The 14,956-nt window shown below is 41.2% G+C and overlaps 2 protein-coding genes across 3 annotated transcripts in view; both read left to right on the top strand.

Moving 5' to 3' along the window:
* Positions 1-2,523, top strand: part of HYKK (hydroxylysine kinase) — a 31,066-nt gene extending 28,543 nt beyond the window's left edge. The window contains exons 5-6 of the mRNA XM_073801306.1: positions 2,227-2,253; positions 2,479-2,523. Of these exons, the coding sequence (XP_073657407.1) occupies positions 2,227-2,228 (2 nt within the window). The 3' untranslated portion in view covers positions 2,229-2,253; positions 2,479-2,523. The remainder of the gene's footprint in view (positions 1-2,226; positions 2,254-2,478) is intronic.
* PSMA4 (proteasome 20S subunit alpha 4) lies at positions 697-7,768 on the top strand. 2 transcript variants are annotated; one of them, XM_019950368.2, is made up of 9 exons: positions 697-804; positions 2,227-2,253; positions 2,479-2,521; positions 2,804-2,966; positions 4,288-4,365; positions 4,690-4,778; positions 5,242-5,372; positions 6,114-6,237; positions 7,358-7,768. In XM_019950368.2, exons 2-9 carry the CDS (start codon positions 2,251-2,253, stop codon positions 7,510-7,512), a joined length of 786 nt encoding a protein of 261 aa, XP_019805927.1. In that variant the 5' UTR covers positions 697-804; positions 2,227-2,250; the 3' UTR covers positions 7,513-7,768. The 2 variants fall into 2 exon arrangements, with proteins under 2 accessions (XP_019805927.1, XP_073657408.1); XM_073801307.1 differs by lacking the exon at positions 6,114-6,237 and having other exon boundaries at positions 7,358-7,513.
* The last annotated feature ends 7,188 nt before the right edge of the window (positions 7,769-14,956 follow it).

Below are 14,956 nucleotides of genomic sequence, written 5' to 3'. Positions count from 1 at the left end.
AGAAACTTAAAACATGAATAGTAGATAGTTTACACAGAGACTGAAGCCAGATGAAAAAAAGAGTGGAAAGGAGAGATGGATAATGAACACATAAATAAACATGACAATTTCTGTATAAAAGATAACGTGTGTGTACGGTGATGGTAGGGTATTGCTTTAACTAGGTTGGTCAGGGGAATCCTTTCTAACGAGGTGAAAAGACAAGAGGAGAAGACTAGGGTGAAAGTTCTCCCAAAGGTGTAAACCCCCTCATAGTATGCTTTATATGCCCCAAAATGCATGTATCAGCAATAAAAGTGGAAGACAGATTCAAGAAGGGAGATGGTGAGAAAAGGCAGAGTGAAGGGTAACGTCTGACGTGCTTGGGTCCGTTTTGAGAACAGGGCAGGAAAGGCAAGCAATTAACAGGCGGTCCCACACCAGTGCTCTCCTGGGCCAATGACTTAGTGCTGAACAGAAATCGAAAGTGAAAATAAAGCGCAAACAGTGGAAAAGGGACATTAGCTATAATTCCACTTCCTCCTTGGCCAGGGCCTTCCTGCCCCGCTCCCCGTGTTCTAGTGCCCCCTCATCGTGCTGAGGGTCCCTGCCAGTGCCTCCGAGCCTCAACTCCGCGGCTCCCACGAGTACAACCGGCGCTCGCTCCGCCCCCCAGAAGGAGTTCCGCGTCCTTGGCTGCCCCGCCCCCGCCGGTGGCTCTGCGCACGCGCGGGGGCCATATTAGCAGCGGATACTCAGGCGGTGGTGGTGCGTTTTCTCTCGCAGAGAAAGAGCTCCGTGTAGGCTCTTCAGCGTCTCCCCTCGGTGAGCCTTTGCCCCCTGCGCACTCGCGGAAGCTTGGCCGCTCTCTCCGCGGGCGGGGATCCTGAGCGTTGCGGCAGAGCTGGTCCCGGCCTGCAGCGGCCGCCGAGGAACCGTGGACACGATGACTCTGCACCGGCTCCTTGGTGATGGACCGGCCGCGGGACTGGCTCCGGACGGCCGCCGTCGGGCTTCTCTGCGCTGAGCAGGCACCACGGGGCTGGGGACGCTCGGGCGGCGGGGCGGGCGCGGGGCCGGTGGGCAGGACAGAGTTGTAGGGCTGCCTCCGTCACTGTTAAGAGTCCGTAGTGAAAGTGAACCTGCGGGAAAGGAGGTGCAGGTGAACTCGCCTCGGGCCGTTGTCCTGCGTCTGGCGTGGAGATGAGAAAGTTGTGTTCTCTCGCGAATCAGAAGCCCCGGCGGTCTCCTCTCTGTGATCTCCTGGCGCTCTGCTCAGGGCCAGCCTTACCTTTCACCTGCGTGTTGCAGGAGCCGCATAGCTGGTTACCCTGCCCCACTCTTCGCCAGCCAGAGCGATCTTTCTAAAATGCCGGTCAGCTCCTGTGGCTCTTTGGCCCAGCATCGTTCTTTGGAGCCCCATTGCATAAGAGATAGCATTCATAGTTTTACCTGGGCACGCGGGCCTTCGGGACCTGATCCCTGCTTATCTTTACATTTTTAATTACCGATATTCTAGAATTTGGGAAAATTGGCTCTGGAGGCCGAAGTTTGGCTTTTCCACCAAATCACGCTGAGCCCCAGTGTTGTCTTTTGCAGTAATAGTAAAGATGCCAAAGATTACCATCCCGCTCCTCCCCTTCGTAGTTCAGGACCCCGTATCGTTCTCTGGAGAAAGCCTAAGCCTCTTAGCTTGGCATTCAAAACTCTACATGGTCTGGATACTTGCTTAGTTCTTTAGTTTTTTCATATCTTTTTTAACTTCAGCAATTTCTCTCGCCCATTAAGCTATTCTGCCTCAGTGCCTTTTGCCCAAGCTTTCTCCTCTGCCTGGAATGCCTTTCCCTTCTTTCTTCCCCTGTTCTTCCTCTTAGACCTAAATGTTCTCACCCTTATTTCTGCCTCTCCCATCTCTAATTTGGGCTCATTTTCTGTATGTGTTTCGCAAAAAATACTTTCTTGATTTTCTCCAACCCTCTTCCCACTCTACCCTTAGTGCCTCTGTTACCATATTGCTTTATAAGTGTCCTTCTGTGTCTTCTCCCTCACCTGGCCACCAGACTGTACGCTCTTTAGGAAAGAGATTGCTCTTACCCATGCTGGCATTCCAGCATTTGGCATAGTGCCTGGTGCACCGTAAGTGTTGGCTGAATGAAGAGAGTGAAGAAAACATTTTTTTTTCAAGTCAAGAAATGCTTTTTAAATTGTAAGTTTCATTTTAATAATTATCCTGTTTTCTTTTTACAGGAATTATCATAAAGTTCAGAAAACATGGTGAGTTAATATACATGCCAGTTAGCTGTTGCCTGATAAATTGTATTGCTTGTACTCAGCTTACAGACTTGCATGAGAAAATTGAAATGGAATGATGCCTTACCAGTTTCCTCCCACTCTCTGAATTTTGTATACCAGGATGTGTTCTGTAAAATGACTTGAGGGTTTACAGGAGTTGGCTTACTAAAAGTGGGGAGGAATCATTTGTATGTTTTTCCTTTGCAGTCTCGAAGATATGACTCCAGGACCACTATATTTTCTCCAGAAGGTAAAATATAAATTGTTTGACCTGTCTCAAATAAAAAAAAAATTTTAAGTATTTGAATTTTAGGGGTGGGTGGGGAATCTACAAACTTTTTTTAAGACTCAGTTGTTCATCCTTTCTGTAGTTTGAAGTAATGATCACCAGGTTGATTATGTACATCACAGGACTATGAGTAAAAGTAGGACTCTCGTCTGTAGCCCTCCAGTGTTGTTGCTGATTTCTCTTGAACCAGTGGTGCAAGAACAAGGAAGAGAGTCTTGGTTTCTCACTGCTTTTGTCTTGTAGGTCGCTTGTACCAAGTTGAATATGCCATGGAAGCTATAGGACATGCAGGCACCTGTTTGGGAATTTTAGCAAATGATGGTGTTCTGCTTGCAGCAGAGAGACGTAACATCCACAAGCTTCTTGATGAAGTCTTTTTTTCTGAAAAAATTTATAAACTGAATGAGTAAGTGAAATCTTAGGGCAAACATCTCATCATATTTTCGGAGGGCTATTCCATGTGACATGATAGAATTGAACAGTTGGTTCTGTTTTTACTTCTGAAATTTTTTCCTTTTAACTTACTTGCTTGAAACTTCCTTGAGGCCCAGGACCATATGTTATTCTTTTAAAGTGCAGGGTCAAGTACTTAGTGGAGAAACAGCGTTGTATAGTGATAAGAGGCCTGGTAGTCACACAGCTTTGGGTTAAATCTGGGCTCCACCAATGCAAAGAATATGAAAGTAACTGGGACTTTCATATTCACCAAAGAATATGAAAGAATATGAAAGCTGTGACTTCACACCCATTGTTTAACTTCTCTGGGCTTCAGAGCCTACTAGAGCGGTTGTGGCAGTTTAATGAAATAAAATTAAATGAATGAGATAAACTAGCACAGTGTTTGGCATATAGGAGGCCCTCAAGGTATTGTTTATAATGGTTACTCAGGAATTATTTTGAATTATACTGAATCTTACCAAAGAATAGGCCTCCTGAAGGTCTGGGAAAAGTTTAGACTTTTCTGTACACTTAGTGAAGTTTCTGTTACAGTTGGGTGTTCAGGGCTTTGCAGCTAGCAGAGAGCTGGATTTGCTCATTGGAGACTTTCCCTTCAGTGGTGAGCCAGGTGAATTCTGGTTATAGGGCCTTTCTGATACACTCACCCAAGAAAGTGTCATCCCTCCACAGTCACTATTGGGCCCCTCAGCAGCTTGCAGGCTTGATTAGGCACAGTGCCAGAGGGTGTCGAAGCTGTAGGAGAGCCGGGGCGGCTTTCAGGGAATGGGGAGTAGAGAAAGGAAATGCACCCTCCCTGTAAGCCTAGCCCTGAGCTTCCTAGGCAGGCTCATAAAATATCCCGCCCTTCGGGTCCCCTCACCCTCACCCCCATCAAGTTAGGCCTTAGGAGGTGAGAGTGCTTACTACCCAAGAGCGTGGGGTAGTCTGTCTTCCTGTCTGGCAAAACCTTTTTCTTCTTTGTGGTTGAATCTTCTTGGGATTTACCCTAGCTTCCTAGTGTTTATTCTCTTGCCCTGTTCACAGGGTGGTGATGGTAAATACATCTCTTGTGAAGAACTTAAGTGTGCATTTGTTTATCTTATGTGTTGAATGACATCAAGTTGAAAGTTTCCTACAAAGATAAAACACATAGGTTTTGTCTGAAGGGTGTAGCAGCTGAGAGGAAGCATGGTGAATTTCTAATAGAGCTTAGTACTTTCTAAAACTTGTAAAATACCCCTGGTAAACATCTTCTCTGCTTACAGATAAATGTCTTTCTTTTCCTCAAGGGATATGGCCTGCAGTGTGGCAGGCATAACTTCTGATGCTAATGTTCTGACTAATGAACTGAGGCTCATTGCTCAAAGGTATGGTCATAAATACTATAATTGATGATATGTAAAATTAGTTTCGATGTTTCTAAGAACTCATTTTTGTAAAGATTAAAGTCATTAAAAACCTATTAATTGCAAATTACAGTGTTTTTTTCTTTAACCAAACTTGCAAAATATTAGTTACTATATGATTTTTAAGATGTTGCCATGCCCTCTACTCTCCCCCTTTAGATTATTTATAAGTGACTATTATGTTGACCCCATGACAGAGATTTCTTTTCAGAGGGCATTTTGCTTAGAGTGTGTATATAGAGTGTTTTAGAGAAAACTATTCATACGCCAGTTTCTTTATCCTAGGTATTTATTGCAGTATCAGGAGCCAATTCCTTGTGAGCAGTTGGTCACAGCACTGTGTGATATCAAACAAGCTTATACGCAGTTTGGAGGTACTGAAACTTTTGGAAATTTTATTCCCAAAAGATAAAACGTTTTATGAGTAATAACCTTTTTGAGATGGTAAAATGAAATTGAAAGTGAAATAAGTAGACACTTTTCATCCATTCTCACTTCATGAACTAACTGGCTTCCACTATGTAGACTATCGAACATTTTATTAATAGACTATTGAAAGGCCAAAATAACATTTTCAAATCAGGAAACAAATTGCTTTTTACATAATGATGAAATTTAGCACTGGTCCTCTTTGTCTTTATTCCCTCTCCTGGCTGCATCCAAATCCTAGAAACAAAAGTGGAATTTTTGATGGAGCTTATCTGTGGTGGCCAGAACACGGAACAGTTTATGAATGCTTAACTTCACAGAAGAGGGGTTAGCCACTGAGCTCAAGTAACCATAGTGACACTAAATTTAGATTGTTGGTATGTTTAGCTTTTTTTTTCTCTGTTAAAGGAAAACGTCCCTTTGGTGTTTCATTGCTTTACATTGGCTGGGATAAGCACTATGGCTTTCAGCTCTATCAGAGTGACCCTAGCGGAAATTATGGAGGATGGAAAGCTACATGCATTGGAAATAATAGCGCTGTGAGTATTTTTGTGTTGCTATAGAATGTAGCAAAGGGTCTAGTAACTGCCGTAGTTTTAAAGTAGTGATGAGTGTAAACAGCATTTTAAGGTAGCTGCAACAGCCTTAATGTGATATGAAAGTATCTGTGATTTCTATTGGTGATGAAGTCACAGGTACTACTAATACTACTAGGGTTTACTGCCTACAGTAATAATGAAAGGAAGTGCTAATTTTCAGTTAGAAGTTGTGAAAATAAGATCTAGTTCCCCCGTCTCCCACATACTAGTTCACAGACGCCCTGAATTCTGTCATGGATACCTGGGATTCATTCATAGATCATCAACATCCCTCCTTTGCACCCCTATCCCATGTCAACCCTCCCTGCCATTAAAATTGTTTATGTTGTATACACACTAACAAACGTAAGGTAGATAGCTAGTGGGAGGCAGCCACATGGCACAGGGATATCGGCTTGGTGCTTTGTGACCGCCTGGAGGGGTGGGATAGGGAGGGTGGGAGGGAGGGAGATGCAAGAGGGAAGAGATATGGGAACATATGTATATGTATAACTGATTCACTTTGTTGTAAAGCAGAAACTAACACACCATTGTAAAGCAATTATACCCCAATAAAGATGTTAAAAAAAATTGTTTATGTTGGTTATAATGCCAATAATAATTCAGGCATTATTCATGTTCCTAAAAATTGCAAAAATTTAAAGGAAGTTCTCTATGTTGATTCTTCCTTATGTTTTATAGGCAGCTGTGTCAATGTTAAAACAAGATTACAAAGAAGGAGAAATGACTTTGAAGTCAGCTCTTGCTTTAGCTATCAAAGTCCTAAATAAGACCATGGATGTTAGTAAGCTCTCTGCTGAAAAAGGTAATTTATGTCCACTCCTCTAATTTGTTTGCTTAGTGAGGGAATTGATAGAGTAGGCCTTTAACATGTTATCATAGTGCACTGAAACAGCAGCCTTATAAGTTAGGTGACCTTACAGCTATTTCCTAAGACTTGACCAAGGTCAACACTGACAAGTTCTGGAGCCACCGTCCCACACTACATAACAGGCTTAAGGACTTGAGCCTGAATGTTCTCAATATTCATAGTTAAATCTGATCCATGCTATTTTATCTTATCGACTTCTTGACAATGATATCTGTGCTCATGTGTACATATGATAAAGAATATGAAAGTAATTATATGGTTATATATGTTTGGTGTCCTTTACCAGAGATACAACATTTGCATGAGTTGTACCCTCTGTTCTTCTGAATCTACTGATCTCTTACGTTAAGCCCATGTTTGCAATTGTAAATGCTTTATTTAACTAAAGTTACATGACCATATAAAACAATATTTGTAAGTAATGTTTTTCAAAAATTGTGGTAAATTAACGTATTGATTTAGTTTAGGATAACTTAGCTCCTGGTGTTGCTTTAAAAAATGCCATTTACTTGCAGATTGTCCTCTTGTCTACTTCTACCTAATTTCAAGGAGGCACTACTCAATTTTCCCTTCTCAAAATTTCTCCTCCTTTTGGCATTAGTCTGCTTTTCTCATCCATAGTCATGGGAGCTGCTTTTCATGCCTTTGTTTTGAAAAGAGATTTGAAAAGTTCATGAAAAGTAAGTGTAAGTACTGGTTAAAGATTTTGGCTGAGCCCTCAGAGGTTCTAACGAGGAAACTGGCTCTTTCTGGTCAGGCCAGCTAGAGCAATTGGCTGGTTGTACTTTTTCCGCAAAAGTAACAGAACAGCAGCTCAGAAAGTTAGTATGGATGAAGATAAAGATGATATTAAAGTAAAAATATTCATAAAAACATTACAGTATTGAAGGTATTTTGTTTCCATGAAAGTATCCATGAATTATATTCAGCAGAAAACTTGGAAAAGTGGTGTACTATGGCTCAAACGGTATGAAGAGATTAAACTGTGGTTGCTTATTAAGGGTTTTGGCTAAGTATGGCTGCCTGTATTACAAGTGTGTGTGTTTGCTTCCAGTGGAAATCGCCACACTAACAAGAGAGAATGGAAAGACAGTCATCAGAGTTCTCAAACAAAAGGAAGTGGAACAGTTGATCAAAAAACATGAGGAAGAAGAAGCGAAAGCTGAGCGTGAGAAGAAAGAAAAAGAACAGAAAGAAAAGGATAAATAGAAGACAAAATCAGGGATTTTATAACTCATTTGGGGCACCATTTCAGTGTAAAAGCTGTCCTATTCTTCCACATTGAGAAAGCTTTGACTTTTTTTTTAACTTGTCTAGTGGGAAAATAGGATGGTACCAACTGAATTGGGTCCTTGTTATTGCTGTCCAGGTGAATATTGTAATGATGGTTACTCTTTATGGACATCTTAATCACCCTCCCCCTCTTTTTTTTTTTTTGAATAAAACTTGGAAAGAATGGAAATGGTGAAGGAAAACATTCTCTAGCAGTAACTGTTAAAGATACCAGGATTAATAGGGCTGTGGTCTTTTCACACTTTATGTGTACTGTGGCTACTCTTGCAGTTACTTTTTTTTTGGCTGCGTTGCGTCTTCATTGCTACACATGGGCTTTCTCTCGTTGGCGCCGATCAGGGGCTACTCTTCATTGCGGTGCATGGACTTCTCATCGCGGTGGCTTCTCTTGTTGCAGAGCATGGGCCCGAGGCCACAGGCTTCAGTAGTTGTGGCACATGGGCTCAGTAGTTGTGGCTCGTGGGCTCTAGAGCACAGGCTCAGTAGTTGTGGCGCACAGACTTAGTTGCTCCACGGCATGTGGGATCTTCTTGGACTAGGGATTGAACCCATGTCCCCTGCATTGGCAGGCGGATTCTTAACCACTGCGCCACCAGGGAAGTCCCAGTTACTTTTAAATAAGATGTTAAAATGGACAGAAATGTAAACATCATAAGAAAAGAAAGGTGGGAACTGTGCAGTGAAGATTTTCTATTCTTTGTTCCCCTACCATCTTGGAGAACCTGTAGCCCAATTTGAGCAAAACGGAGAGCTGTCCTTCTCCTAGGTCTCGTCTGATATTACCCTATCCGAAGCCTATCTAGTGAAATAAGAGTCGTTCACCAACCTTTGATATTGATGGGTGTTCATACTGGACTTAAAAATCGTGTGTGTGTGTGTGTGTGTGTGTGTGTGTGTGTGTGTGTGTACACATACATACTTGCAAACATAGTAAAACGCGAAAGGTAGAATTAAAATGAAAGCCCTGTGTATCCACTACCGAGCTTCAGAAACAAATTAATCAATACTTTTGAAGCTGCCTGTGTGTCCCTTTCAGGTCTCATTCTTCTCTGTTTCCCTCTACCCCCGAGAGGTGACCACTGCCTTGAGCTCATCATTCCTGTAAGCTATGGATTTTCCACTCTGGTTTTCTGCCCCTCTACTCCAGGTGGTCCTAGTAGGTCTGTCAATCAGATAATCCCACACCTTTCACAAAGGTGAGCACATCACTCAGTCTGGCCAGATTATCATGTCTGTCTGCAGGGATGGGTTTGAGAATGAACGTGTGGGCTGAGCCAAGCCAGACTTGATGTGTGGATATGAGGAAAGAATACTGAAGGTCCTGCATTAGGACCAGCTCTCCCAGTCGGCAGCCCAAGCAATGTGAAAGGTTATGCAAGAGAAACTAAGGCTACAGAGGAAAAAGAACCGAAAGATGAGAATAGTTCAGTTTGGCCAAAGGGAGCTCCACCGCTGAGCTTTGCTTAGGATGCTGTCACTTAGAATAGAATCCTCTGATGGAAGTGCTGTAGGGCAGTGCTACTTAAAAGCGTGGTCTGTGGAGCATCACCTGGGTGTTTGCTAGAAATGCAAATTCTAGCGTCCCATCCCAGGCCGCCTGAATAAAAATCTTGGCATAGAGCCCAACAATCTGTTTTAACCAAGCTCTGCATGTGTTTCTGATTCATGCTGAAGTTTGAGAAGTGCTTTGCTGCATATTGGAATCATCTGAAAATCTTTTAAATTTCTTTGTACCCAGGCTATACCCCATACCAATTAAAGCAACCTCTGCAGTGGACCCTGGCATTACCATTGCTCGAAATCTCCCCGGATGATCTAATGGACAGCAGGGATGAGAACCAGTGCATTGAGCCATAGCAGTGTTGTCAATCAGATATGGGGTCCCAGCCTAATCCCTAATTAAGTGCTCTTAAGCAATAGCAGTGTCTTGGAGTTTTCTGCACGTGGTGGTGTTCAAGCTATTTCCAAGCCCCTTTGACATAGTGCTTTTTGAATCTTCTAAATTTCTCTTAATACAGTTGATTCTTGTTTGTGGTAGCCATGTTCTGTAAAGTCAGCATGAAGGCTGAATTAGCAAATTCTGAGCCATTGCTCCTAGTAAAATAACAGGTTAGGTTCCTTTGAGCCTCTGGTTACAACACTTTCATCAACAGATCAATTCATAGCCTTGTTTTATGTGTGTTTCTGTTTAGAGACATTTAATGTACGTTGGTACTTCATTAATATTGAACTCATGGCCAACAGCACTTTAACTCATACCTAAATGAAGCTTATCTAATGCATATATTTTCTATGTAAGGCACATCACAGCTGCCTTGTGTTTAGGAACACTAGCAAACACTATACTGAAGGGACATTTTAAAAAGTGAAATCACCAACAAAAAGCACAAAAATTCAAAAAGCATAGCACAAAAATGACCAAAAGAACACTTGTTTACAGTATGAGCTGAAGCAAGAAGGTAGAGTGGCTCCTTGTTTGACTTCAGCTGGGAAAATGGACATCAGGCAACAAATACTTCCATAGCTCTGTGCGTGTCCACAGTGACCAGGAGAGCACTGTGAGTATTGGTTTTGGGGTTAAAGGCAAACTTGCAAATGCAGAATCTGTACATAATGAGGGTTGACAGTATGTCGTAAAATGACCTTTCAGTCTCGCTATGCACAGAAGTAGAGGTAGATGGAGAAGTGAATTGATAAATCCTGTTGGCTTTATCTCCAGAATGTATCTAGAATCCAGCCATTTACCACTGCAGTTACACTGATCCATGCCACCATTCTCTCTCACTTGGACTATTGCTACAGGCTCCATCTGCTTCCTTTCCCTTCAGCCAATTCTCAACACAGCAGCCTTTCAAAATGTAAGATTGTGCTACTGGTTTGCTCAAAACTCTCCAGTAGCTTCCCTTCTTGCTCAGTAAAAGCCAGATTCTTTACACTGGTTTACAAGGTGCCCCATACTCTGGCCCCTCTGCTACCTTCTCTTCCACCTTGTGCTCCCTTCCTCACTCTATTCATCAGATGAGCCCCCTTGTTCCTTGGAATAACAAGCCCTCTTCCATCCCAGGATCTTTGCACTTGCCATTCCCTCTGACCTGGGAATACTCTTCCCCTGGGAACATCAGTATGGCCCACTCACCTCGTGCAGGTCTCTCTCTCAATGTCACCTTATTTGGCTACTTCCTACAGAAGAGCAGTCTGTTCCCCACACACTCACATTCTCCTTCTCCCTGCTGAGTTTCCTCCATAGCACTCAACACCATCTGGCCTGTTTACTGTCCGTCTACCTCACTGGAATATAAGCTTCCAGAGCAAGGACTTTGTTTTATTCAACAGCTATGTTCCAGTACCTAGAACAGAAACTGGTACCTATTAGGCAAGAATTAAATATTGTTGAAGGAATGAATAGTGGCTCTTGATATGGTGGAGTGAAATCCTAAAATACACCTCTTTTCCATCCAGGTCAGTAGAACTGGTGGGTTTTCCATATTCTGATCACCCCTTCAACACGTGCTTAAAGTTGTGACAACTTCAAAGACTGTAGTGGGTAAGACAGCTTAGCATATTTTACCACCACATTAGAAGCAAGTCTTCAGAACTTCACCCAAAAGATGGGCAAATTTTGACATATTCACCCTTTTGATGAAATAATTTCATACTGTAGGGGAAAAGTAGAAGGTGGGGTTGCAGCAGGGGCTATTCTATAACTGGGTTTTTTCCTGCTCTCGGGCTGACTGCTAGCCTAGATTCTCGCCCAGCTTCTTTTTCCTCTGTTCTGTGGTGTATTTTTAGTCCTAGATTTCAGACCCCTCTGGTTCCTGATGACTCATCCCAAATATAAGCTTAGCAATCCTCATCTGAACAGGGGCACTCCTCCACCTACAGCAGGCATTTCATCCTCTCACCTGGGCAAAACTTGTGGGTTCTCACAGGGGCACTACGGGTTCAAGAGCACCTTAACAGAAACAAATAGGAAACCAAAAAGCTAAAAGTTTCAAATCTTGAGTCAAACTTTAAAATCAAAATCTTAAGCTGATTTCATTTTGGTGAGTTACAAATCACGTTTTTAAAAATAAATCGTGGAAAAAAATGTTCCTTCATATAATTTTATTGCTGGTGTTTTTCTTAATCAGAAAATAAGACTCTGGAATTTCTACAGTCCAGCACTTGGACAGTTCCATGAAAGTATTTGTTTTAGCAATGTAAAAATATTCTACATTCTGGAAAAAAATCAGAAAGTGGATTCATTTCTTTATTTCTTTATATTTACCATATTCCTGGTAATTTTAGGTGATGTGGATTCATGGATGAGTAAGACATGTCCTCAGTTCTTTTTTTTAATTGAAGTACAGTTGATTTATAATGATTCAGGTGTACAGCAAAGTGATTCAGTTACATATATACATATATTCTATTTCAGATTCTTTTCCATTATAGGTTATTACAAGGCATTGAATATAATTCCCTGTGCTATACACTAGGTCCTTGATGTTTATCAATTTTATATATAGTAGTGTGTATATGTTAATCTCAAATACCCAATTTACCCCTCCCCTCATCCTCAGTTCTTAATGTGCAGTCTCGCAGGAAAGGCGGGGCTGTCATCAACTACTTAACAATGTGGAGGATGTGCTGGACTCCAGGTGGCTGTACACTGAGGTTAGGGAGGAAAGGCAGAAGGAACTGCTGTGTAAAGGCCTGGCAGTGGGAAAGCTTCACATTTTTATGGAAAATCCATAGCTGAGCAGAGCTAGAGCATAGCTCGTTAGGGGAAGAAGAGGAACAAGAGATGAGGTTGGACACGTATGCTAAGGAGAGAAGACAGCTTCACAGATCTTGGAGTTTGTGCTCGATACAATGCAGAGGCTGCTGAGATTCTTAGTAAATGAGAGAAACAATTAACACTCGAACTCTTGGAGTCCAGAAGATGCATTAAGTAGGAAGAGACATAAGGCAGGGAAACCAGATAGGAGGCTACCTAAATAGGCAAGGAAGGATGAGGGTCTAAGAACAGAGAGGAGGGAGGCCCCCACACAGTGAGGGATGAGAGAGAGGGAGTAGAGGATGACTAGGGCCTCTAACTCAGATAAGTAGTTTCAATCTAATTTGAAAAGACATTAAGTGAATATGATGAACTACTCTTAAAATTTCCTAACGTCTTTTTTCTTATTGCTGTTTTGGCTTAAAACCAATATCCCTGGGAGGGAAGGATTCTGCAAACAATATTGCACATTACACAGTGAGTAAAACCATGTCAAATGCTTTCTTTTTCTCTTTCTTCCACATGTTGTTCATTTGTATTCTTTTGTGTACTGTCCATCTCCTTTGCTCAGTTTTCTATCAGAGCATTTAACTTCTAAAAAATTCATTTTTAATGCAGGTATACTGAAGGCTTTTTGTGTTTATGCAGGCAAAACTATCAATCATTTATAGTTCTTGTTGTTAGTATCATGCATATAAAGATATTCCCCATGCCAAAGTCTATAACATACTTCTAGTAAATTTGTGGTTTTATCACTTTTATCATGCGCAATTTTATTTATTGTTTGAATTTAATTTATTTAATTTAATTTAATTTTTTATTTTATTTTTGGCCACATTGGGTCTTTGTTGCTGCACGCGGGCTTTCTCTAGTTGTGGCGAGTGGGGGCTACTCTTCATTGTGGTGTGCAGTCTTCTCATTGTGGTGACTTTTCTTGTTGTGGAGCATGGGCTATAGGCACTTGGGCTTCAGTAGTTGTGGCGTGTGGGCTCAGTAGTTGTGGCTCGCAGGCTCTAGAGCGCAGGCTCAGTAGCTGTGGTGCCTGGTCATAGTTGCTCCATGGCATGTGGGAACTTCCCGGACCAGGGCTTGAACCCGTGTCCCCTGCATTGGCCGGCAGATTCTTAACCACTGTGCCACCAGGGAAGCCCCTATCATGTGCAATTTTAAATATATAATTGGCATCTATTTTTAAAAGGCACTATTTAAGTTAATCATGCAACTTTAATTCCATTGTTCAGGCTAATTGGGAATTGTCCATTCTTTTTTTTTGGCCAGATATTGTTTTAATGAGAATTATAAAAGACCAAAACCATTTTTTGGCAAACTGCCCTTTTTTTTAAACAAATGATTTGCTTTTAATTACAAATACTGTGTAAGACAATGCCTTCTTTTGCAAAACCAATAAGTACAAGAATAAATTTTAAACAGATGTGATTTGTCCAAGATATTTGGGGGGAGGAAGAGAGCCTGATTTTTTTCCAGTATTAAAAAAAAAATGAGTCTTCCCTAAACTTTCAAAGAAAAAGTTTGAAGGTATGACTCAACTGGAGAAAAAAAAGAGAGAGAGACCATCTTATAGCTGCTTTAAATAGCTTCTGATAATTCTTCCGATGTTACCTTTCCTTTCCAGAACTCATAACTTCACAAAATAGTTGAATTTAAAATATTTCTAATGAACTGATTAATGGGGGAAAAAGAAAATGAATGAATTCAGAATGACATGAAATAAGATAGTTATTTGCCTTTCTTGGTTTATTTACTTATTTATTTTTTGGTAACAGCTTTATCGAGATATAATTCATAGACCATACAATTCACTCATTTAAAGGGTACACGTCAATGACTTTTAGCATAGTCACAGAGTCGTACAACTATCACCACAATCTTAGAACATTTTCATCATCTGGGAAAGAAATCTTGTACCAATTTGCCATCACCCCCAGGTCCCTCCTCAGCCCTACACAACCACTAATCTACTTTCTGTCTATACAGAGTTGCCTATTCTGGGAATTTCATATAAATGGAATCATATACTAAGTGGTCCTCTGTGACTGGCCTCTTTCACTGAGTGTAATGTTTTCAAGGTTCATCCACGTTGTAGTATGTATTGGTATTTCTTTGTTTACTAGGTGAGAGAAATAATAGCGTGAATTCATCTCCTTTTATTACTGAATAATATTCCATTGTGTGATTATACCACATTTTATCTATTCATCAGTTTGGGGACATTAGGGTTGTTTCTGTTTTTTGGTTATTATGAGTATTGCTGCTTTGAATACTCATGTATATGTTTTTGTGTGGACATGTGTTTTAATTTCTCTTTCTCTATATACCTAGTAGTGGAATTGATGGGTCATATCTTGGTTAATTTTTAATCCATATTTATACTATACATTCATATTAACAATTCAGATTTTAAAAGGAGTCTTCTTTCTGCTATTTTCTCCTGTAAGAGCCCAATAAAAATGGGAACTGGATTGACTCCTTGAGTAAATGTACATATATGAATTCATTTGTTGTCCTTGAAGTAGGTCTCACAGTTGGAGAGGATTTTGGCTTCCTTTCATCCTGGCAGGAAGAATGTCTTCTCTAAGTTCC

The sequence above is a fragment of the Tursiops truncatus genome, chromosome 2, assembly GCF_011762595.2.
Source record: "Tursiops truncatus isolate mTurTru1 chromosome 2, mTurTru1.mat.Y, whole genome shotgun sequence".
NCBI lineage: Eukaryota > Metazoa > Chordata > Mammalia > Artiodactyla > Delphinidae > Tursiops > Tursiops truncatus.
The sequence above is the reverse complement of the archived record's forward strand: the minus strand, read 5'-3'. Positions and strand labels throughout refer to the sequence as shown.

What these genes read in the sequence shown, in the direction of transcription:
- PSMA4 (XM_019950368.2), top strand. An exon ending in AAAATTTATAAACTGAATGA is followed by an intron (nt 2,967 to 4,287) that starts GTAAGTGAAATC and finishes CTTTTCCTCAAG; the next exon opens with GGATATGGCCTGCAGTGTGG. An exon ending in CTGAGGCTCATTGCTCAAAG is followed by an intron (nt 4,366 to 4,689) that starts GTATGGTCATAA and finishes TCTTTATCCTAG; the next exon opens with GTATTTATTGCAGTATCAGG.